Source organism: Acartia tonsa, chromosome 12 (genome assembly GCF_053477335.1).
Source record: "Acartia tonsa isolate MP-2025a chromosome 12, ASM5347733v1, whole genome shotgun sequence".
Taxonomy (NCBI): domain Eukaryota; kingdom Metazoa; phylum Arthropoda; class Copepoda; order Calanoida; family Acartiidae; genus Acartia; species Acartia tonsa.
In genome coordinates, this window is record NC_137271.1 from 13,456,370 (window position 1) to 13,478,933 (window position 22,564).

At 30.5% G+C, this 22,564-nt stretch overlaps 1 protein-coding gene across 3 annotated transcripts in view; it reads right to left on the reverse strand.

Annotated features, from left to right (window-relative positions):
- The window catches only part of LOC145334527 (cytotoxic granule associated RNA binding protein TIA1-like), a 212,589-nt gene extending 190,285 nt beyond the window's left edge, over nt 1-22,304 (reverse strand). The window contains exons 1-4 of one of the 3 annotated variants that reach the window (XM_080179985.1): nt 22,046-22,304; nt 13,020-13,098; nt 1,486-1,581; nt 710-877 (exon numbers count right to left, since the gene is read on the reverse strand). In XM_080179985.1, coding sequence (XP_080036111.1) covers nt 710-877; nt 1,486-1,561 — 244 coding nt within the window. In that variant the 5' untranslated portion in view covers nt 1,562-1,581; nt 13,020-13,098; nt 22,046-22,304. The remainder of the gene's footprint in view (nt 1-709; nt 878-1,485; nt 1,582-13,019; nt 13,099-22,045) is intronic. The other 2 variants (XM_080179986.1, XM_080179987.1) reach the window with 2 other exon arrangements.
- Between the last annotated feature and the right edge of the window lie 260 nt (nt 22,305-22,564).

Below are 22,564 nucleotides of genomic sequence, written 5' to 3' on the forward strand. Positions count from 1 at the left end.
TATGAAATACAGGTGTTCAAGTCACTTTCAGGTTCCAGGTATGATCCTGCAGTTCCTGATCCTCCAGGTCTCCAGAAATTTTTAAAAGGCTCCTGTGGCCGCAATTTTTGACTTAGAGACTTCAAATTTTAAACTTAAGCTTTTCTTACATGTCTACATAACGTATTAAAATTTCATGAATAAAATTTTCCGCCGCCGTTTTCCCGCCGACCGCCGACTGCGGCGGCTGGCAGCTGCCAAGTACAGCTGCGGCCGCTGAAATTTATATTTTGATATTTCTAATGTAAAATTTACATAAAGATAAACATTTTCTGGAAAAAAAAATTTCTTCTAGCTTCAAAAATAAGAAAATTACAACCGTTTGAAATTTGTAAGTAAAAAAAGACCTAAAAACAAAGGTTGTTAAATAAAAGGGTAAAGGAAGCGAAAATTTACTTAGACTTATAAAAGGTCGGAAACTCATTATCAAACAGGGGACTTGCACAAAAAAAATTAGCCCTCTAGCTCTAATAGGAACTGAGATAATGAGGGGGGGCGTTGAACGCCCCCCCCCCCCCGACCGATTAAGGTGCGGCAAGGGGCCCGACTGTAAAGGGTTAAAGTAAAACAAAAGAGGGCAAACGAAAAAGGTCACCATTACTTGATCCAGGTAGTTATACATCTATACTTAAACATTTATTCACAAAAATCATTGAAACGAAGTTCCTACCTTGTTTGTTGCTGCAGTTGTTGTTGTTTGCAAGCACGGAGGACTTCACCACACCCTCGCTCTTCTGCTGGCTCACTGGGATGGGAGCTGTGTTGGTCATGGTTGTCATGGTCGGGGCAGAGGGCAACATCAAGGTGGACATGTCTACAGGACCTCGCATAGAATTGCCTAAACAAAAATATTCTCGTTAAATCATAATTTTTAAAATTTATTATGAACTTATTATTTAGATTCATATGAAAATGCTTTATATTATTCAAGTTAGATATCTATGAAATGAGGTTTTATTAGTCATTTCATTTTAGTTTTTTTACTATCTAATTTAGTTTGGCCTAACAGCTTTAGTGATTGTGTTTTTGATGTTAAGTATTTTTATGATAAGATATGTTTTTAACATGTGTTAACATTCTTAAAAACAATTGTTATTTTACTCTAAACTAAATCTTAGCTATAATATTGTTTTTTAAAAATAGAAACAGCGTATAGTGTCCAATAAAATATGATGTTATACAATACAAATAGCCAATGATAGGCAATTATACATATTATTGCCCAATTGTAAAATATATACTGGTCTCTTTCATTGGTCATTTGTATTATATGACGTCACTATAAGCTGATTTATTATTTTAATTCTGAAAGGGCTACTGTTTTAGGATCTTTTAAAATCACTTAAAATTCCCCCTAAGAAAGAAAAGAAAAAATAATCTTTAAGCATAAAACAAAATATTGCAAAAACAAGTGACTACTTTAAGAAAAAATTTGCATATAATTGCCTGCAATAAGGTACAATGGAGGTTCTTGCCACTGGGCAGGCAGATAACCAGCAGTGGTACAGTAACTTCCATGCATTGAATCACAGGGCTACCTACCTAGAAGAACGAATATTCAATTCCAATAAAAACAGTTACAAATTGTGTTACACAAGCATGAACTACAAAAAAAAATCTAAGCTAAGAAAAATTTTAGTGGATTATGTACAGACAACTTTTGGTGTAGGCAATTATATGAAATTTGATCTTGATTTTTACAAAAGTTTATTTGGATCAAACTGGGGGTGAAAGGGTTTGGAGAAGGGGTAAATGTCTCCCCCCCCCCCCTTTAAATATCTTTATATGTTTTCTCTATTGTTCGGCATGTCACAATCACACACACACACACAAACAAATTTCTAAAACTCCAAGGTTTCAAAGTTTGCCAATTTTGCCAGGAAGTCCCCAAGGAGATGATGTGTGACTGGCAAAATGGGGGGAGGGATGAGGGTGGCTGGGTTAAGGTAAACAAATGTGAGTGGTGGGAGGGGGGGGGGGGGCGTATTGACAGCTTTCAAAACTAAATGAAATTTGAATTAGAAGTGTATATAATATTTGTTATATATTTTGATATATTTTTCTAGATTAATATGTCAGCTTGTCATGATTAGCAAAATTTTATTCATGGGCTCACAGAACACCAACTAATTTCAAATTGAAATGATAAAAATAAGGCACTTTAATCATTTTAATAAATTTTTTTTTAAAAGTAAGAATACAATTTAGTTAGCAATGCAGTTTTTTATTAAATTTCAAATCCTATTATCAAAAGTAGTTTGGTTTATAAATATTATATATTATATAAATTTGGTTTATGTATATAAATTTAAAAAGACATATTATTAACTCTACATTTTTCTCTAAATTAAATTTTTAAAAACAAAACAACCTTTGATGTATATTTTTTTGTATTAATTTTTAGGTTGACAATGAATTTCAAGACTTAATCATTAAAACAAAAATTTTTTGTGCAAAGCCAAATCTTGATTCCTGAAATTTGTAAAAGAATGCATCTCTCCACCCAGGGTATAAGTCTTATGCAGGGAGGGAGGGGACATTGGGTTGTTTATTTTTGTATTCGTTGGCTTACAACTTTTGGTACTTTAATATATTTGGATTGGCTGGTTCATAAAGTTAAGTGACTAAATATTTCAATAACTAATTGTAATCTACAGGTTGGGTAATTGGTGTTTTATCATGAGGAATGTGCTTCCATTTATCGGCCACTGTCTTATCCCTTTAGATCCATGACTCTTATGCATGTATCTAAATATTGTGTACATATAAATACACACGCATACAACTTTTAAGGCGAGGTAGGGCTTACATATTCACATATATGCAAACATGTATACTAGATCCATGTATGATTTACATACAGGGTGTCCTGTCCAATTGTTCAGTCAAAATTTACCCTTAAACGACTCTACCTCGTTTAAAATTTTAAAAAGTTTGTGATACCATCCCCCAAAATAGTTACATTCCTTTCAAGGGCTCATGAGAAGCTAAATTGTAAAGGAGAACCATATCGGTTAAGCAAGATCTTTCGTGATAGAAAGCCAAACATGATACAGATACATATCCTGTTACTTTTATAAAAGGATTGCATTTTAAAAATCAATAATCAAATAAAAATATCTAGATTTTTTTCAGTTTCTTATTTTTGTTGGTAAAACTTTTGAAACAACCTGTAGTTTGAAATGTAGTAATATGAAAATGCAAGGCTACATAAAGTTATTTAGAGACTTATATTCTATATAAGTCTCTATAATTTTAGTCTTATTTAATAAGTCAACTAGTCCCTTACTGTCTCGTCAAAGTATACATAGAACGGGGCATAGAACCCCCCCCCCCCCCCCCCCGTCTCATCCAGTTTTTCTCTGTTCAGATATTTTTGTTATATTTTAACAAATCATTAAAACTGATCCTCCAGATCTCCATCTAACCTCAAATGCCTCCTCTATCTGCAAAAATCTTAGAACTTTAAAGTCACACCCCATTTATAAAATCTTTAATTGAGAAAGAAAAATTGAAGCTTAAGAAGTTAAAAGAAAGTTCAAATCAAAGAAATGTTATTATTCTCTAAAAGGAATAACTAATACAAATTATACCAAAATTCGTTTTAAAACCACAAATAACTTATGTAATCATAGATTAAAACTCAATAACTTAATTTAATAAAATTTTAAAAATTTAAAAATAAAATTTCCCCCATAAAAATGAGCAAAGAAAAAAGAAAGAATGTTTAAAATTTGTAAGGAATATTCAACAATATTAAAGCAAACAAACAAAACTATTCCAAAATAAAACTTTTAACTTTTTAAATATTTTATCCTGAAAATCTGGAGACTAAGTTTACAATGGGACAATTGACATAAAAATTTTAGAACAATCTTTTTTAAGATTTCTTGTTTTTTTTATTTAGATAACTTAAAAACAGGTCTTTTTCAAAATTAAAAATAGATTTTTTAAAAATCAATCATACTATGTAAACAATAATACAAAAAAAATATATTTCTATGGATATCACTAAATATTTTTGTCTAAAGCCATATACTCTAATATTTTATGAGAGTCGAGATAAACTTTTAATTCAAGAAATCATTTTTAATGTCTAGGACAGTTTAATATTCAAGAGTGTTTTTGTATCAATGCTACTCTTTAGTTTACATATCTAAGTTGAATATTAAAAGAAAGGAAAAACTACCCTCAACTTATTTTCAATTTTTTTAAAAACTATCTGCTGCGCCCCTAGCATCTAGGGGCTCTGTATTCAAAAGAGTATAGAGGGGACAAAAATATCCCATCCCATAGAAAGTCTTAGGTCCAAAAATAAATAGCCTGAAACCATCCCAGGACCTATGTGATGCCTCCCTAAAAAGGATGACTTAATTAGCTAAGTAGTTATTGAAATATTAAGCTTCAGACAAAAAAACCGTACTACTTTAGAGAATAGGATAAGAAGTGTTTAGGGGAGGTGATTTCTGTGCTTGACTCAGTCCTTTCTCGAAGTTGTCCCTAGGGGTCTCTAGAAGCGAAGCCTCTAGTATCTAAATAATGTTATGTATTTATATATTTTGTAATAATACAAGTAATTCATTACAATATATTATATTCTTTCGGACAATATGCATATTAAAAACAAGCATGACAACATTCTAAAGCTTGATAACTCAGACAGCCAAAAATAAGATTAATTAATCATGAAAGAAATTCTAATTTTAAACATGTAGTAAACTAACTTTTTAAAAAGGGGATAAATATACTTATTGAATTTTAGAGATGCTACGCTCTTTACAGTAATCTTCATCTTGAGCATTTGAAAAAAAATACATAGATATGAAAATAAGTAACATAGAAGAGAATGGGTTAATTTTAAAAAGGTGAAAGAAAAATGAGAAAAAAACCATACAAAAAATAAATGGATATAATACGTGAATGGATAAAGAATATACATGGTTATTAAGACAGGGGAAAAATTGCCGTTGCTAACATGGAACTCTTTTATTGGACATTTCGTACATCCAGTCGGAGGGAAAGGATGGGGTAAAGAGGGTTAATGGGTGGTATCGTTAATTTATCTGTTTCATTAGAGAACATTAAAATGTGGTGTAACATCAAAGTAATAATACATATATCTATTATTACTTGCAACAGAAATCTATTTAGACTAAAAAAAAATTTCAAAATTAAAGTAGTTACTTGACAGAAATATATTTTTTTAAAGAAACTTCAAATTAGACATAATGATTCCTGTAACAATTGGGTACAATTTAGAAAGTGTAGCAACTCTATAATCTTTACAATTATGTCAATGTAAATGTTATCCTTTCTTACAGCCTATTGTTTGGAATAATGCCATCCTTGTTTAAAGTACATTCCTAGCATCTAAAGCTGGGATCTTATGGTTTTAGATGCCCTTGTTTGAATACCTATACGCAAAGTTGAGTCTCTAAAATATTTCACCTAATCTTATTTGCAGAAAGAAAACAATGAAATTCAAATAAAGTGCACACCCGCCCAGCAAAACAGTGGCCATGCAAACCAGATTAAATAATTTCATCGACAAGAACAAAAAAAACGCTAAAAATAAGTCCATGAAACTAAATTTTGTATACACGCCCTCTGCCTTTCGAATGCAGAGTCCCTAGATACTAGGGGCAAAATCGCCAGTAAAGAATAAAGATACTTCCCGTTTAAGCGAAATATCATACTCAATTTTTTGTACATTATTATAAGCACACTGTGCAAAAATTTTAAAGACAAATGAAAAGAAGAAAACCAAGTTATATGAATTTGCATTTGAAAACTGGTTCTAAAAATTAAAAAAATGTAGAATTACAGTTGAATTTTAGCCAAGGATAGATTGCATCTATATTGTCATACAGATGTAAAAAAAAATCTTTAGAACCAGTTTAGGAATGTATGTTCATAGTACATGAAGGTATGTAAAGGATAAGATATCAGGGAGGGAGGGGACATTGGACCTTTTATTAACTAGGCCCCAAAGTTTTATTATCACGTTTTCTTAGCAACTATGGGCACTTTAATTAAATTTTGGTTGGTTGGTTTATTAAGTTTAATGTTATAATGTTTTAACCACCAATTGTAATCTACAGATGGGGTAATTCTGTATGTTATCTTTGGGGATGTGCATCAATTTATCGGCCATTGTCTTATCCCTTGAGATCCCTGATAAGATATTGTACATCCAGTGATTTTAATTTATATAAATCAATAATATAGGCGGTTTTGGTGATTTAAAATTATTGGTTAAAAAAACTACTATGGCTAAAAAATTATGTAATCATTTTGAAAATAAAAGACCTTAATTAGTATAAAAAAAAGTACCCTGCTCCAAGATTTGAAGATTAATATTTATACTTTTGTTTTTATTTTATTTTTATCAGTCAACAAAGGTTTGAGATGTATTGAATTTTAAAATGGCAGAATGGGGACGGGCAGACAATATTTCTGAAAAACAGTTTTAGAACAAAGCAAAATGGCGTTTTAATTTTAGAATAGTTATTTGTCACATCATATTTTAAACACATTTACACGGATAGTAAAATAAAAAAGGCCCGGGCTAACAAAACTGGTATTAATACTCTGACATTTGTTTTATTATTCGTAGAAAATTGTCTGTAAAACGATACAATACATGATTTTTCAGTATTTCTCAAAACCAAGTTTAATCCAGGGGATATTAATATATTAATCGGTTTCAAAGCTATGCTGAAAAGACTTCTACACAAAGAATTTTCTTGAGAAAGCCCAATCTGTCCCGATTTTGTATCACTTTGAAAAGTGCGATTCCAGTTACGTCATATACGTTTCGGGAAAGAAAAAGGGAAGGGGGGAAGAAAATCTCTTCAAAAGAGATGGGAGAAAAGGGATATATTTTCTTCCCCCCTTCCCTTTTTATATGACGTCACAGGAATCGCACTTTTCAAAAGTGATACAAAATCGGGACAGATTGGGCTTTCTCATTTTCTTTCTTTTTAGAAAACCAATACGTGGCTCTAAGCGTGGTCAAATAAAATATTAAAGTCTATTCAAAGAACCAAAAAAGTTTGAAATTCCCCACCCTTGACTTTTTGCTATTTTGGGCGGTTTCCTTGATTTTTATTTTATATAATAACATTAGAATCAGTGTCTTCCGAGTCACGTTACTGAACTATGACAGAATAAACTTTCATTCAGCTTTTAGTCTACATATTATTTCCTTATTTTCTACAAGGATTATTTTCTTATCAGAGACAAAATTACATATTGGTCTTAAAAGTCTTTGCCTTTTGTACGTAATTGATGTGTGTCTTTTTTTTAATAATTCAATTTTTCCGGGTTTTTTTATATACATACAGGGTTAAGACAATGGAGTATAACAAGTATTGTGAATTCAGGATTTGTAGCTACTAGTTACTAGCGGCTACACCCCTAGAGGCCTCTAGTAGCACTTAAGTTGTGTGAAGGAAATTTAATAATTATTTCTCGCATCGTATTATAAACGGCTTTCCGCGGATATATAATGTACAATTATAAGATTAAAACCAGTTTTTTAGCCCCTTTGTGCCGTAGGCACGGACTTAAAAAAACTGGTTTTAATCTTATGATTGTACATTTTTATATTCGTAGAAAGCTGGATATAATACGATGCTAGACATAGTTTTTTCGTATGGCTGAGAACCAGTTCCTATCCACCGGATTCGAATGAATACGAGAAAGAATAATTATATTAACATAATTTTTCAACTCTTAATAATTCATCCTTGTTTTTGTTTCCCTCCGTCCGCAGAGCTCAACGTCATTACTGTGAATGCATAATTTACATTGTCATATCTGATTCCGCGCTTACACTATGCTCCAACATTTATGCAGAGAGGACAAAATAATTTACATTGTCATATCTGATTCCGCGCTTACACTATGCTAAAATATTTATGCAGAGAGGACAAAATAATTTACATTGTCATATCTGATTCCGCGCTTACACTATGCTCCAACATTTATGCAGAGAGGACAAAATAATTTACATTGTCATATATGATTCCGTGCTTACACTATACTCCAATATTTAAAAGGATTGGACAAAATAATTTAAATTGTCATATCTGATTCTGGCGCTTACACTATGCTCTAATATTTATACAGAGAGGACAAAATAATTTAAATTGTCATATCTGATTCTGGCACTTACACTATGCTATAATATTTATACAGAGAGGACAAAATAATTTACATTGTCATATCTAAGTATACTCAATATGGTCCAATATTTATAAAGAGCTGACAAAATAATCTACATTGTCATATCAGATTCTGTGCTCACACTATGCTCCAATACTTTGACAAAGCAGAAAAAACAAGGATTTTACAAGGGATTGCAGAAAGGGGTTGTATACACTTCCCTGGACCCAAGAAAAGAATACACACCACTTAGTGTTCACTCTCCTCAACAAATATAATCGGCCCCCTGATGTACCCCCCTAAAGCTCCAATCAGGGGGGCCAAGTTAAAAAAAAAGGTCCACACACCTCAAATTTGTGCGGCAACTTATCAAAAAACGATTGGTATGTTATTTATGAACTCAATGACTCAAATCCAATTTCTCCAACCAAAAATATGCAAAAATCAAAGCATTTAAATGTAAAACTATCTTTGAACTAGGTAGTTTAAATAGATTAAGATTTATTTTATACAATTAAATATTAGTTAACATATCCTACAGTTTTTCATTTAACAATTGGATGAAATACATGTAAATGTTCTTTTAAAATATAAATTGTTCTAAAAGAATAGAGGTAAGTTAGTAATGGTTAGATGGCGCTGGGGGTGGGGAGGGGTTGCTGCATTCTGTAAAACACAACTTTATATTTACCCAAAACTTTGTTAAACTCTGGTAAAGTCTGTTGACAACAAAGGAATGTAGAGTTAATCTTTTTTCTACATTTCTATTTGAAAAGCTTCTTAATAAGGAAACTATTTTTAGAAACTTTTTTTATAAGAAAAGTAAAACACTGAACGTAAAATAGGAAATAATGAGCTGTCAATGGGTTTGTACTTTAAAAACAAATAAATTAGTTATAAGTATTAAAACAAAAAAAATCTTATAAATTTTACAATATATTTAGACTAAAAAAGCAATCATAATAGACTAAAAACTTACACTGAATAATTACTATCTTCCTTTTAAAAATATGGAACTCTCAGTACAGCTGTTTTCAGGATGTTATTTGACAGATAAAAATATAATTTATAATTGGAATGTGTTGGGATGATTTTTCAAAACTACTAACTTTTGCTCTGATTTCCAAAAGATTAATTCTTTATCACATCGTATTATTGATTGCTTTGATATCATGATTTTATTTCAATATTGGTTAAAAATTGTCTGTAATTCAATGCTAAACATGTTTTTCAGTAACATGTTCTAATTTAGTGGATATTAATTAGTTTTAAAGGCAAACAGGAATATAATATAACTTTATGATATCTGCTTTAAAAAAAAACTATATTATACATTTTGTCTTCTCTTGTACCAATGTGAATAAATACTTGTTATAAATTTTTTGTCCAATTCGGTAGCACTGTGTAAAAATGGTACATGGGGATTATGTGTGTCGGTATATATTATATTCACGAACCAGGTTCATACATACATACATACACTAACTCACACACACAAACACCCACACAGAAACACACACACATACACAAAAATACACACACACACAAACTCATATAAGCATGTTTATATTAAGCTTTTTATGTCCCATTTTAGTCTCTGTTTCCTTTTTTATTGTTTTAGGAAATATCATAACTTTTAAACATTATTTAATTGTTTTATAAAAGTATATGTGTTGTCAAATGTTATTTTAATGTCAAACTGTATTAAAATTGTTAATTGATTATGACAAAAATAATTACTTTTTAAAACATAAATAAAGGATAGACGTATTATTACTTGGATTCTACATTCTACTAGATTTTCATGTACTCTGATAAAGAAATGCTTGCAGCTGGCTAAGATAACGATACCCCACTTCCACCCCCTTAAACAATCCCCTCCGCCCCCAACTGGTTGAACGAACTAATCAATAATATGCATATCAACTCTTAATCTATTTACGGTAGCTTCTTTGATTATTGATAGCTTTTAATGCATTTAATACTATTCTTTTTATAGAAAATACAAAAAAAACTGACAAAATAAATCCTAAAAAGTTAAAAGATTTTATGATAATTGGTTGTTAAATGTCCAGTTTAGAATGTTTTACTAGGATTTATATCACGCAAATTATATGGGATTAAAAATAAGGGAAATTATACAAATTTCGCATGGCATTATAGACAGCTTTCCGCGGATATTAAAATGAAAGTTTCACAGATTAAAACCAGTTTTGTTAGCTTCAAGGGGGCAAAGGCTCGGGCTAACACAACTTATTTTAATTCTATGATTTTTGTTTTATTACTTTTGAAAAATTGTCTGTAATACGATGCAAAACTTATTATTCACTATGGTTAGGAACCGGTTTTAATTAAGCGGATATTAATCGGATTTGATAGGAACATTATGGTAGGGTAATATAAATTGTTTATTATTTTATTAGCTAAAAAAACCTTTCGCTTAATTGAGTTCCGCTTTTAAGGCCAAGACATTTCCTCTACAATAATACCCCATCAAGTATTAAAAATAAGTTTTACCAACCCAACCGAAATAGTTAAAAATGCGGATCAAGTCAAGCTGAGTGTGCCAATGGAAACAAGTAAAACAGAGCGTGCCAATATTCCCCCTAGTCAAGTAGAGTATGCCAATATTCCCCCAAGTAAAACATAGTATGCCAATATTTCATCAAGTAAAGCATAGTATGCCAATAATTTATCCTTGTTATTAGTATAAATATATTTATGTCTTAAAAGGGGCGCTGATAAGAATTATTTAGGAGGGGATTAGGGGATTAATGTTTCCCGTAATTGAAAAATTAAAAAAAGTCGAAAAAATTATGGATGAGGAAATGGAAATTTATAAATGCTTTTATATAACACATTGGAATTTATTACAAAGGATTATATTAAACAGAAACAAGAATGATAATATTTATAGAAGTTCTGTCTAAAGTCAAATAACAACATGTAATATTGTCATATTTAAAGGTATTAAATCGAAAATACATTTATTTAACATACGAAAATTGGCATCTTAATGGACTGACTCTAAATGTTGGGGGAAAAGTTTAAAATGATAGACTGCACGATCAGAAAAAGTTAACTATAGAGTAGCTTCGCTACTTATATGATTATGACTCAGGATTTAAGAATATTCATATAAGTCTAATATTTATTATATAGGTTTTATTACCTTTTAATATCATCTAATTCAACCAACAAATTTACTACTTTAAGTACACTATATAAACTAGCAGTTGCGTCCCTAGCATCTAGGAGTAGAAAAGTAGTAGAAAAGTTACGAAAATTAGCCTAAAACCATTAAAATTTCAAAATAAAAGATCTCACTAATCGATGGACTGTTATGGTTCTTCTTTTAATGAAGCTTCTTATTGGTCCTTCAAAATACCATGATTTTGTTACAATAGTTTTTCTTTTTCAAACATAAATTTTCAGCTCTCTCTTTCCCTCAAATGCCCCTAGAGACATCGAGGGGAGGGGGGCGGGGGTGGAGCCGCTAGTATATATACATAAATTATTTCAAAATTATAGGAAAAGCTTATCATGACAAGTAAAGCAGAGTATGCCAATATTACGCCAAGTAAAGCAGAGTGTGCCAATATTCCCCCTAGTCAAGTAGAGTATGCCAATATTCCCCCAAGTCAAGTAGCGTGTGCCAAAACAGGCTATTGGCATACTCAGCTTGACTTGATCCAAAAATGCTAATAAATAATATTGAATGAAACTGAAAATGTAGAATATTTTCACAAGAAAAGTTAGATAGACTTCAAATACAAAAATATGGACATAATCCTTCGCATTTCACTTGACCAATTTTCCTTTATAAACATACTGACTGAGATATGTCTTGACATTACACAGGCCTGTTGTCATCCAGTCAAAGAGATTTGATAAAATACTTTTTGATAGATTAATGAGTTTCATATAATTTCATGATATATAGTTGTTAATTCAAAAAAAAAATGCTGGTATGTATAACAGATTGTTAAATTGAGAATTAAAAGAAAAAACTTAAATTTTTGGAATGAATAAAAAATTATGCTTTCCTAAGAGGGGCTTTATGTAAGATAAATTCACTTGTGATAGAAATTATGTAAATATGAACAGTATCCTTTGTTTGTTAGTGAACCCCCCAAATTCACCTAAGTTATTCCTTGTATTTAAAAAAAGTAATAATGTAATGATTGTTTTAGGATAGGTTACTCTCTTAAGACTGGTTTCCTTAAGACTAATGGGGCTAGATATCATTTCAAAATTAAATTTCAAGGGGGGATTTATATTTTCCATTAAGTTATACTGGGAATTCTACCAAAATATGAGTGTATAAAAACAGAAACATCATAAAAGATTCATCATATTTTTATAAACAGTTCTATGGAAAAATAATTTTTTGTGGTGGTGTTGGAGAGAGGGTGGGGTATATGGTTTTCCTTACTGAAAATGTTCCTTTTATTGAACGGTACTTTATAACTAATTTTTTTTATAGTGTTTAATAAATTTTTATATCTGCTGAAAGCTGTTTATAATACGATGCAATAAATAACTATTCCATTATCGCTTCGAAACCGATTAACATCAGCTGGAATAGAGCCGGTTCTTAGCCTTACTGAAAAATCATGTATAGCAGAGTATTACAGTCTTTTTTCTACGAATATTAAAATAAAAATCATGAAATTAATACGGGTAATTGGTCCGTACGCATAACAAAACTTGCCTTAATCTTATATTTTTTTATTTTAATATCCGCGGAAAGCTGTATGTAACACAAAGGTTTATATGATTTTAAAATTATATGATTTTAAAATTCTTACCTAATTGTTTATCACAGTTTAGATGGTCAGATATTTCATAACTTTCTATAATACCAACACAATAATCTCTTCTTCACACCTAAACAATAACATAAATTCATCAATTATAGTTCTGTTATTTGGTGATTCGAGTATAAACACACAAAAGACGTCCTAATGTTCTTTTCATATGGATATGATAAATGGATAAGACAATGGACGACAAATTAAAGTACATCCCCATTTATTATACACAAAATTACCCCTTCTGTAGATTACGATTAGTGGTTAAAACGTTTACACAATTTTTCCCCTTTAAACTTTGAATGGCCTCATTTTACATCCCTTAAAAAAGCTTGGTTAACTTGATAAACGTATGTCTTTTAGTTTTTTTCTTTTTCTAATATAAATCAATCTTTCTACAAAAATAATTTTAGAATACACCAAAACATAAAATAGATTGCTTTTGAATATTTCAGTACTTTAAAACATTATTTTTGTCAAAACTAAAATTCATCAATTTAAAATGTGAAATCATAATATTTATCAAATCTCCGTTTTATTTATGAGATCATATAATCAAAATAAAAAAGATTTATAATTTTTGTTTCTTAGCTCTTTTGTAATGCTCATAAAGCGCATTTTATAAGAAATATTTATTTGTTAAAGGGGCTTGTACTTTTTGAAGCTAAAAGTATTAGGATATCACTAACCGCTGAACCGTTATGGTTCTCCTTTACGATTAAGCTTCTCATAAGTCCTGGTAAGATTTACAACCGTTTTTGGTGAATGTACCAACCCCCATTCAAAGGTAAAACGCCCATAGAAAAAAATGTTCGACTAAAAAGCTTTTCTAATATTTTTCTATTATTTCTAGATGCCTCTAGGGGCATAGCCGCTAGTACAAATGTAAAGGAAGAAATATTCATTATAATGAATTAGAATGAATTAAAACAATAATAAATTTGGATATATAGTCGATTAAAGCTGGATATATATGTGTATGATAATGTCTTAATGTATAATCATAAACATGGACAAACATTCTAATTTATGATTATTTTATAATTTTTGGGTTTTTTAAGGTTATCATTTATTTAGAAACCTACTCCATGTCAGGTGGGAAGGGGATCTTGGACTATAAATTGTATTGTTTTATCTCATTAGTTTGCTAAAAAACTTTGGGTACTTTTATCAAATCTTCAATAGGGGGTAAACTACCAGCTTCCAAACTTTCCAATAAATGAATTTCATCTGCAGAAGAGTTAATTTGTTTACCATCAAGGGGGGGGGGGAGGTTCCTTTTAACATATCCAAGAGAGATTGTATTTAAAGGATTTAAATTTCAGATTGTTTGTCTGTTGCTTTGAGTATGGTGTGTGGATACTTAAACCCAACTCAATGAAATATACAAAACAGAAAACAAGAATGATAAAATTCTTAGTTTATAAACTAGGTTTCTATTCTTCGTTAATTAATCAAATGGTCGATAATAGATAGGAGGTCAAATAGTTCTTCTTATAAACAAGATCAAAAAAAAATTAAGTCCTTAATAACCTAATGTAAGAAATAATCACAAATGAAATGGCTTTAATAAACATTACAGACAGACAATGACGGTTGAATTGAAGAGAAGCTTTGCACCGAACAATCAAGTATCTATTTGTATGGACTTTAAGCCCATTCAGTTTTCAATTAGAACAAGTTAATGTTCTTAAAGGAATGTTAAGAAATAAGTATTTTGAAAACAAATTGTAGTACTTAATAGACAATTAATTACATAAAAGTGTGTTATATTTTACTAGTTACTAAGTTACCTCCTCTAAGGGAGGGCAGTTGTGGTCAGAAAAATATCCTAAGATACCCCATGGTATCTGTAAAGCTTCCCTAAATAGACAAGTAGTGAAGGAACATACCATGAAGATCATAAGCTGAAATTGTGTACATATTTTGATAGGAACGGACATAATAATTTCAAAATAAGTAATCCATAAATCGATTATTTCTGGAGTAAATTATATCGTGAAAAAAACTTGACAAAACCTTTAAAAAGTTAGCTATGAATAGTTGAATTCATTAGGATAAATTAGGAATTACATCTTCTAAAAATTTCGTAGCTTGTATGACTTGAATGCAAAAAATATACAAAGATGTTTGTCTAATAAGGAATCCTTTTTTAAGCTTGACAAATTTTGGGGTGAGATGTACCATCTAGGTATAATATGCCTATTTCGACACTAAATGTCTATTGGATTCTTATTTTCAGCAATTTCTTTTAATATTCTATGCAAATAAACATTTAATTCCCCTCTAGTTGAATTACTCATAAAAACTGTTTACAATTTTAAGATTGTTGTCAAATGTTATTTTAATCAAATTAATTGCAGGAATATGTTTGTGTTTGTGTGTTTGTTATATTATAGGATGGGTGAAAAAAAAATAGTCTAAATGCATAAAAATAATAAAACAAATCAAACAAAATAAGTAATGGTATAAAACTAAAAAAAACCTTAGAGTTTTTCTCGCATTCATTCGAATCCGATGGATCAAAACCGGTTCTCGTCCATACGAAAAAACTATGTCTAGCATCGTATTATATCCAGCTTTCTACGAATATAAAGATGTACAATCATATGTTTTAATCTTATAATTGTATATTCTATATCCGCGGAAAGCTGTTTATAATACGATGCAAGAAATAATTATTCTAAACATTTGAATGTATAAGTTAAAGTATAAATTGTCATCCCAAATATTTTGTTTCAAACAATTGAAAATTGGTAGCCACCTTAAATTTAAAATAGTAGCTAACCCTTTTGTGATCCCCTAAAATTTTGTTAGCAACCATGTTTTTTAGATGACGGGTAATAAAAATCTGAAAATTGAAATGACGCAAATGACGCAAATTCTGACGCAAATTCTGAACGCAATTCTCACGTTTATCTAAAAATGCAACATATAATAATAGCTATTAAAACAATTTTCAAGCATAACTTTTATCTTATTAGGATAACAATTAAATAAGAAAAATATTTTTACCATATGAAATTCGTGATCAAACACCTAATTGAAAAAAATGCAAGACATAGCTTTTATTTTAAGAAAGACTAGGGGCAACGGACGCCCCCAAGAAGCCTCTAGGTGTTCTTAAGGTGGGAGGGGGATAAGTCAACCGCCCTTCTACTTTTTAACTGAGTTTTAATAAGAAATATTCAGAAAAAAATTTGGGGGTGTGATTTTAAATTGGGAGGGTAGAGATACGCTCTCCCAAAATAGTTAAAAACCTTCCCTGTACCTAAAAAAAAGCTTAATTGCAAAGGAAAACCAAACAGATGTCATTTTTTAACAATTTTATAAAAAAAAAACATTGGCGCACTTGTATAAACACCTTATCGCTATCAAGTTTTGGAATAAATAATCCAGAAAAATCCAGTTCAAAGGGGAATGCATAAAGAGATGGGGCGAATCGAACTGAAAATAGTTATGATGGACATCTTCCTTCATCGTTTTTTAGTCGTGGTGGCTCATTAAAGTAAAATAAAAGAGGGAATATGTGGAGGTGGAGACCCTGTCCCCATTTTTATTGGGTCTTTGAATATCAGCCAATATAAACACAGTTGAGTCCCTATAAAAGAACCTGAAACAATTTGCTAGAAAACGAAAAAGGTCCCCACCACTTGGAGCAGGTAGTTGTGTCTATATCTATACTTATACATTTATTGTAGGCACCCTGAATTTGTGTGTATGCACATTTGAATGGCAGTAGGAGTATCTGGTACAATAGTAATCATTAAGAAATTCGGTCAATACCACCAAAACTGATAAAAAAAAGCAAAATGGCTACTTGAGGTTATAATTATACAGTGGTTTATGGTAAATATCCCTTTAAAAGAATTTTTTTATAGTATGGCTTTGTAACCTTTTAATATCCGCTGGATTAGTGCCGGTTACCCGCCACCCTGAAAAATCAAGTACAGCAGCATTTTACATACAATTTTTATGAATATTAAAAAAATCATAAAAATCTTATTATTTCATTTTAATATCCTTGGAAAGCTGTCTATATTACGATATGATAAATAATTATTATTTTTTTAAGTGAACTGTTATGCACGGACATAATCATTAATATCCCACTTCCCCTTCATAATCCCCCGTATTCTTACCCTTTTATATCATTATGCACTGCCCCCTTTCTCATAATCATTACCTTCCAACCCCTCTAAGTCCCCCCCCCCTGCCTTTTATTGTATACATAAACACCAATAAATAATAAGGGATGCTTTTGCATTGTAACTTAATGGAGTATTGCAAAATAGCGAATAACATAAGAATTTTAAGAAATTTCTACTAATTTTGACTAAAAAGTCAAGTTTCAAAGATTGTTATAACACAATGAGTTTTTGTTAGTATTTATATCTTATTAGTGCGTACATACTTGAATTATTCTATTATTTAAAGTTTTTTTGTAGCTTAAAATTTCGATAACTACTGGACCGATTGAGTTATCGATATTAAGAAAGCTTTTTATAGGTTTAGGGATGGTTTTGGGCTATCTTTCTACCCCCATATCCCTTCAAACACATAGCCCAAGCATGCTAGAGTCGCAGAGGCTAGTCTAAACTATAATATTTTTCTTTTATTATAGGCTTTTAGATGGTTTTAGGCTATCTTTCTACCCCTATATCTCTTCAAATACATAGCCCTATCATGCTAGAGTCGCAGACGCTAGTCTAAACTATGATATTCACAGTCAAAGTTGATATAATCATTCCTATATTGTTATTAAATATTAAAATAACCAAATAAATATAAGTGCTTAAATTTAAATATACAATTTTTTACCATCATATGTCAATTTAACTTTTTTAAATGCTATCTAATTGCAATTCTTATTACTCAAAACTCATCTATATTTTTCAATTTGGCTTATTAATAAATGTATAGATGCTTAATCCAGACAACTACCTGACCCAAGTAGTGAAGACCCTTTTTGTCTACTAGCAAATAGTTTATTTTGTTCAGTTGTAGTTTGTATATCCGACGCTATTAGCTGGTTTCAAAGACCCAATACAAAAATTGGTACAGGGTCCCCGCTCTGGGGACAGAGTTACATATAGTTTATGCCCCCTTTATTCTTTTCTTTAAAAAATTACAGTTTTGTACGTCCACTCTCATAAGCAAACTCCCTCTTATGAAAAAAAGAACCATTTTCTCTTGGTCTTGTGTAAACCGCAAATGATGTTGCTAGCTAGATGGATCATTGGAAATAATTGGGGGGAGAAATACATTAATACCAATACCTAAATACCTAAAAGAAACACAAAATTCTACATATATTCCAGTTTAAAGCCCGTTTAATAGTAATTAAACCAATAAATTTTATAAATGAATAATAGTACTTAGTATCTTATATCATATTAAATTGGGCAGGTATCTAAAGGGATAAGACAATGGCCGATACATTGATGTACATACCCAATGATGATTGCGTCTTCTTTAGGCAACATATAGTGGTTGGAAACTGAACAAACAAATCAAAGATCAATAAAAGTCGCCAGAGTTTTTTAGCCAATAAATAAGAAACACGTTATTATAAAAACTTAGGGGAATAGTGTTATAAACAGCCCTCCTTCTTGAGAAGTAAAAGAAATTGGTCTTCAATGGCATAATGAGATTTAGAGAATAATAATTTTCTATAATCTATAATACAAAGTAGAACGATGTCTGTCTGTCTGTCTGTCCGTCTGTCCGTCTGTCTGTCCGTCTGAAGCTTAAGATCTCAGTAACCACTGAACCGATTGGGCTCTACTCTTCAGGGAATATACCTACTGGTCCTGTGATGGTTTTAAGCTAATTTCCTTGGGGGTGGGACACCCGCAACCCCCAAAAAAATGAAAAATAACCCCCCCCCAAAAAAAAAAAAAAATTTTACTTTTTCTTTTTAAATCTAAATTACGAAAAATTAGGTTGATCAAACCTCTTGCGGCTAAGCCCCTAGAGGCTAGGGGCGAAGCCGCTAGTTAATATAAAAAGTATCAGTAGTTTACTATGAAATACTTCATGTATTAGAATAAAAGCAAAATAAAAATCGATATGATATATTTTAACACAAGCATTTCCAATTATATTTGAAGATAGGGATCATTAATTAAAATATAAACATAGCATTCATGTACAGGGGGATCTAACAGAAAAAAAACTTTAAAGTAAAAATAGATTTATAAATGTGTTGGGTTGATTTTAGGTTATTTTATGTAACTCCGCCTTCCTCCCCTAGAGGCTAAGGGTACGTGAAGCAGCTAGTAGTTTAAAAAGTTACAATAATGTAAAAATTTAAAATCGAAGCCAACGCTTCATTAATTGTAAAAAGATTGCGGTTTCAATCATGGATGTAGAGGGATAGAACAATGGCCGATAAATTGATGTACATTCCCATTGATGAATTTATCCCTTCTTAGTGGTTTAAATGTTTGAACAATCAACTTAATGAACTAACCAATCAAAATTAATTAAAAGTTCCCAAAGTTGTTCAGGAATAAGAAACGTCATTATAAGCCTTGGGGACTACTGTAATAAACAGTCCAATGTCCCCTCCCATATTGGGTATAAACTATATTAATAATTCTTTATAAAAAATATTAAAAAGGAACATTTTATGTTAGCTCCCTGTTTATACTGTGTAGATTTATTATAAACTTAATTATAAATTGATTTTATCATTATAACCATATTTATAATGTATTGTTATCAAATAGGAAATCAATAAAAGTTTTGTTACAGGCAAAGCTTTTCTTTCGAAGTTATTTGTCATTTTTTATTACTTTTTAGACTCATGCATCTTTTTCATCACTTTAACTGAAACAATATACTTCTTGGCATCCTATTATGTAAAGTAGAAATGTTTTTTTATCGTTAAGATCTCGATAACTACTGTAATGATTTAACTCTTACTGATTTTTAATGACATTTCATTGTTAAATTAAAGGGTTTTATAGAAAGGTTTATTAAAGGTTAAAAAAGCCTAGATACCAGGGGCGCTGCTACTATTTGATAAAATAGTAGCATACGGTAGTTTGAGTTTCTGATAGCAAAGATAAAATCTTATTACATATGGTTCATTGTATGTCAGCTATGACTACTTTCATCTAAGCCCTTTTGTCGATAAATCTCTACAAACAATATGAAAATATAGGTTTAAGTCACTTAATAACAACTAAATCTTTAAATTCTATGACAAAGTACAATATTCTGTAAATGGATGTAGAATAGAGTTGGATATTATGACAGGGAAAAACTTGCCGTTAACTTAGGTTGCTATTTCCACTCTCATTCATTAGCTAGTTATTAATTAAAGGAATGGGGTAAATGCGGTGAATGGGGAGATCGTTTTTTCAGCCAGCTACAAGTTTCACTTTATTTGAGTACATGATAATCTGATGTAAGATCCAAGTAATAATAAATGTATTATATCTTGAGAAAATGTTAAAATGGTATTTAAATGACAGTTTGAACTTAGCATAGCATTTGATAAACAATAAACTCAGTTGCAACATTTATCATATATTGACAGGGGAAAATTTGTCATCAATTTAGGTTGCTAATATGGACTCATTTATTGGGCAGTTCGTTCATCCAGTAGGAGAAGAGGTGGTGGGGTATTGGGGTATCGTATTATTATTAACTGTGAGCATCACTTACATTAGAGTACATGAAAAGCTGGTGCAACATCCAAATAATCATATATAGATTCTATAAGGGAGGGATTGAACACTGAGTATTCAATTTTTCAACAAATTTATAATTCTAAGAATATAAACATGCTATCAAAGGCATAGTTTAATACATAATAATTTGGAAAAGATTTATTTATTAATTGTTATAATCTTGAACAAGAAATCTTTTTTTCTATCTTGAAATAAGCAAGTAACACATATCCCATTATTACTTTGAAACCGATTAATAACCGCTGGATTAGAACTGGTTCTCAGCCATAATGAAAAATAATGTATAGCTAGAATGAAAGACAATTTTCTACGAATAATAAAATAAAATAACAAAACTTATACGAGTTTTGCTAGACCTAGGGACACAGGGGAAAATAAAACTGGTTTTAATCTTTTTCATTTTTCATTCAAATATCCGCAGAAAGATGTATAAAATATGATGCAAAATAACTATTTTGCATTAGTAAATTTTTGGTGTCAAAAAATAAAGGACCCAGGATGACAACTTCCTTAAAAGCGAAGCTCAATCAATAGGATAGTCATACAAACGAACATTGACAAGTTAAAACGAATTAAATTTATAACATAATAAGACAGAACGAAAGTTTCGCATATAAGTATTCAAAATCCAAAGTTCAAAGTTGAAAGGATGCGTAATATGGGATTACTTACATTGCAGACCTTATTATAAAAAAGCTTCCCTATTATCATCATGTATAATCTTCCTATGAATCAATATTTTAAAAATCAAGGTAATGGAGTCAATCTTATTTTAATTCAACCAATATTTAATTGTCTGTCTTTTTACAATTAGTTCTAAGATAGTTCATCATTTAAAACATTTAAAAACTTCTTTTTGCAATTAAATATTATTCTTTTAATATTAATAAAAAGAAAGAAAAAGCTGTTTGATTTACACTGAAATGGCTCAAAACGTTTAATATTTATAAAAATTATAACTACAATTGAAAAAGCTCAAAAAATGAATATATTTAGTACACAATTAAGTTTCTGTGGGTCTAGAAATGGTGACAGCTGTATGAAAGGTTTAAATATGACAATATATGAGAATCCAACTCTGCTTTATAGAAGGAAAAATGTAAATATTAAATTTGTAAAAGGTCTTTGTATTTAGCTTTACTGCAATACTCTCTCTCATTCCTTCACTCTCTTATTTGTATTACACTCAAGCCTGGCTCAAAATCAAGCAAGAAAGAGAGACAGGGGGTAAAGAAAGAGGTTTTAAAATGTTTTAAGGCATTACATACACATACATATATATACTCTAGTATAGTAGAATATACGCTAATACATACTTACCACTATAAGATAGTCTCAACCCAAAGATTTGATTTTGAAAAATATACACTTGAATGAAACAAATAACTTTTAACTATATAAATATAATGTCATATAGCCTGTGTGTGTGGAAATTTGAGATGGTTTTATCTAAATATGAGGAGCCGGCTTGTTTGATATTTATTTTAATATATATTTGTTGATATATATATATATTTTATAAATAAATGCAGAATGAAATTGCTTTGTGTTATAGGGCTCCGATACAAGGACCAACTGTGGTCTTCACTGACACACACACACATACACATACATATATTAAAAACACACACAAACATATATAGAAAGAACTTACTTACACACATGCACCTTAAGTATAAACACACACACACACACACACACTCAAAACCATTTACTCTTACCCACCCACCCACCTCCCTTTTCTCTCCTACCGGAGTATGTATGTATGTATGTTGGTTTCCTCCCTTCCCACACCCATTTCTCCGCCCAACCTACATACCCACCCCTCTTACCTTTCCC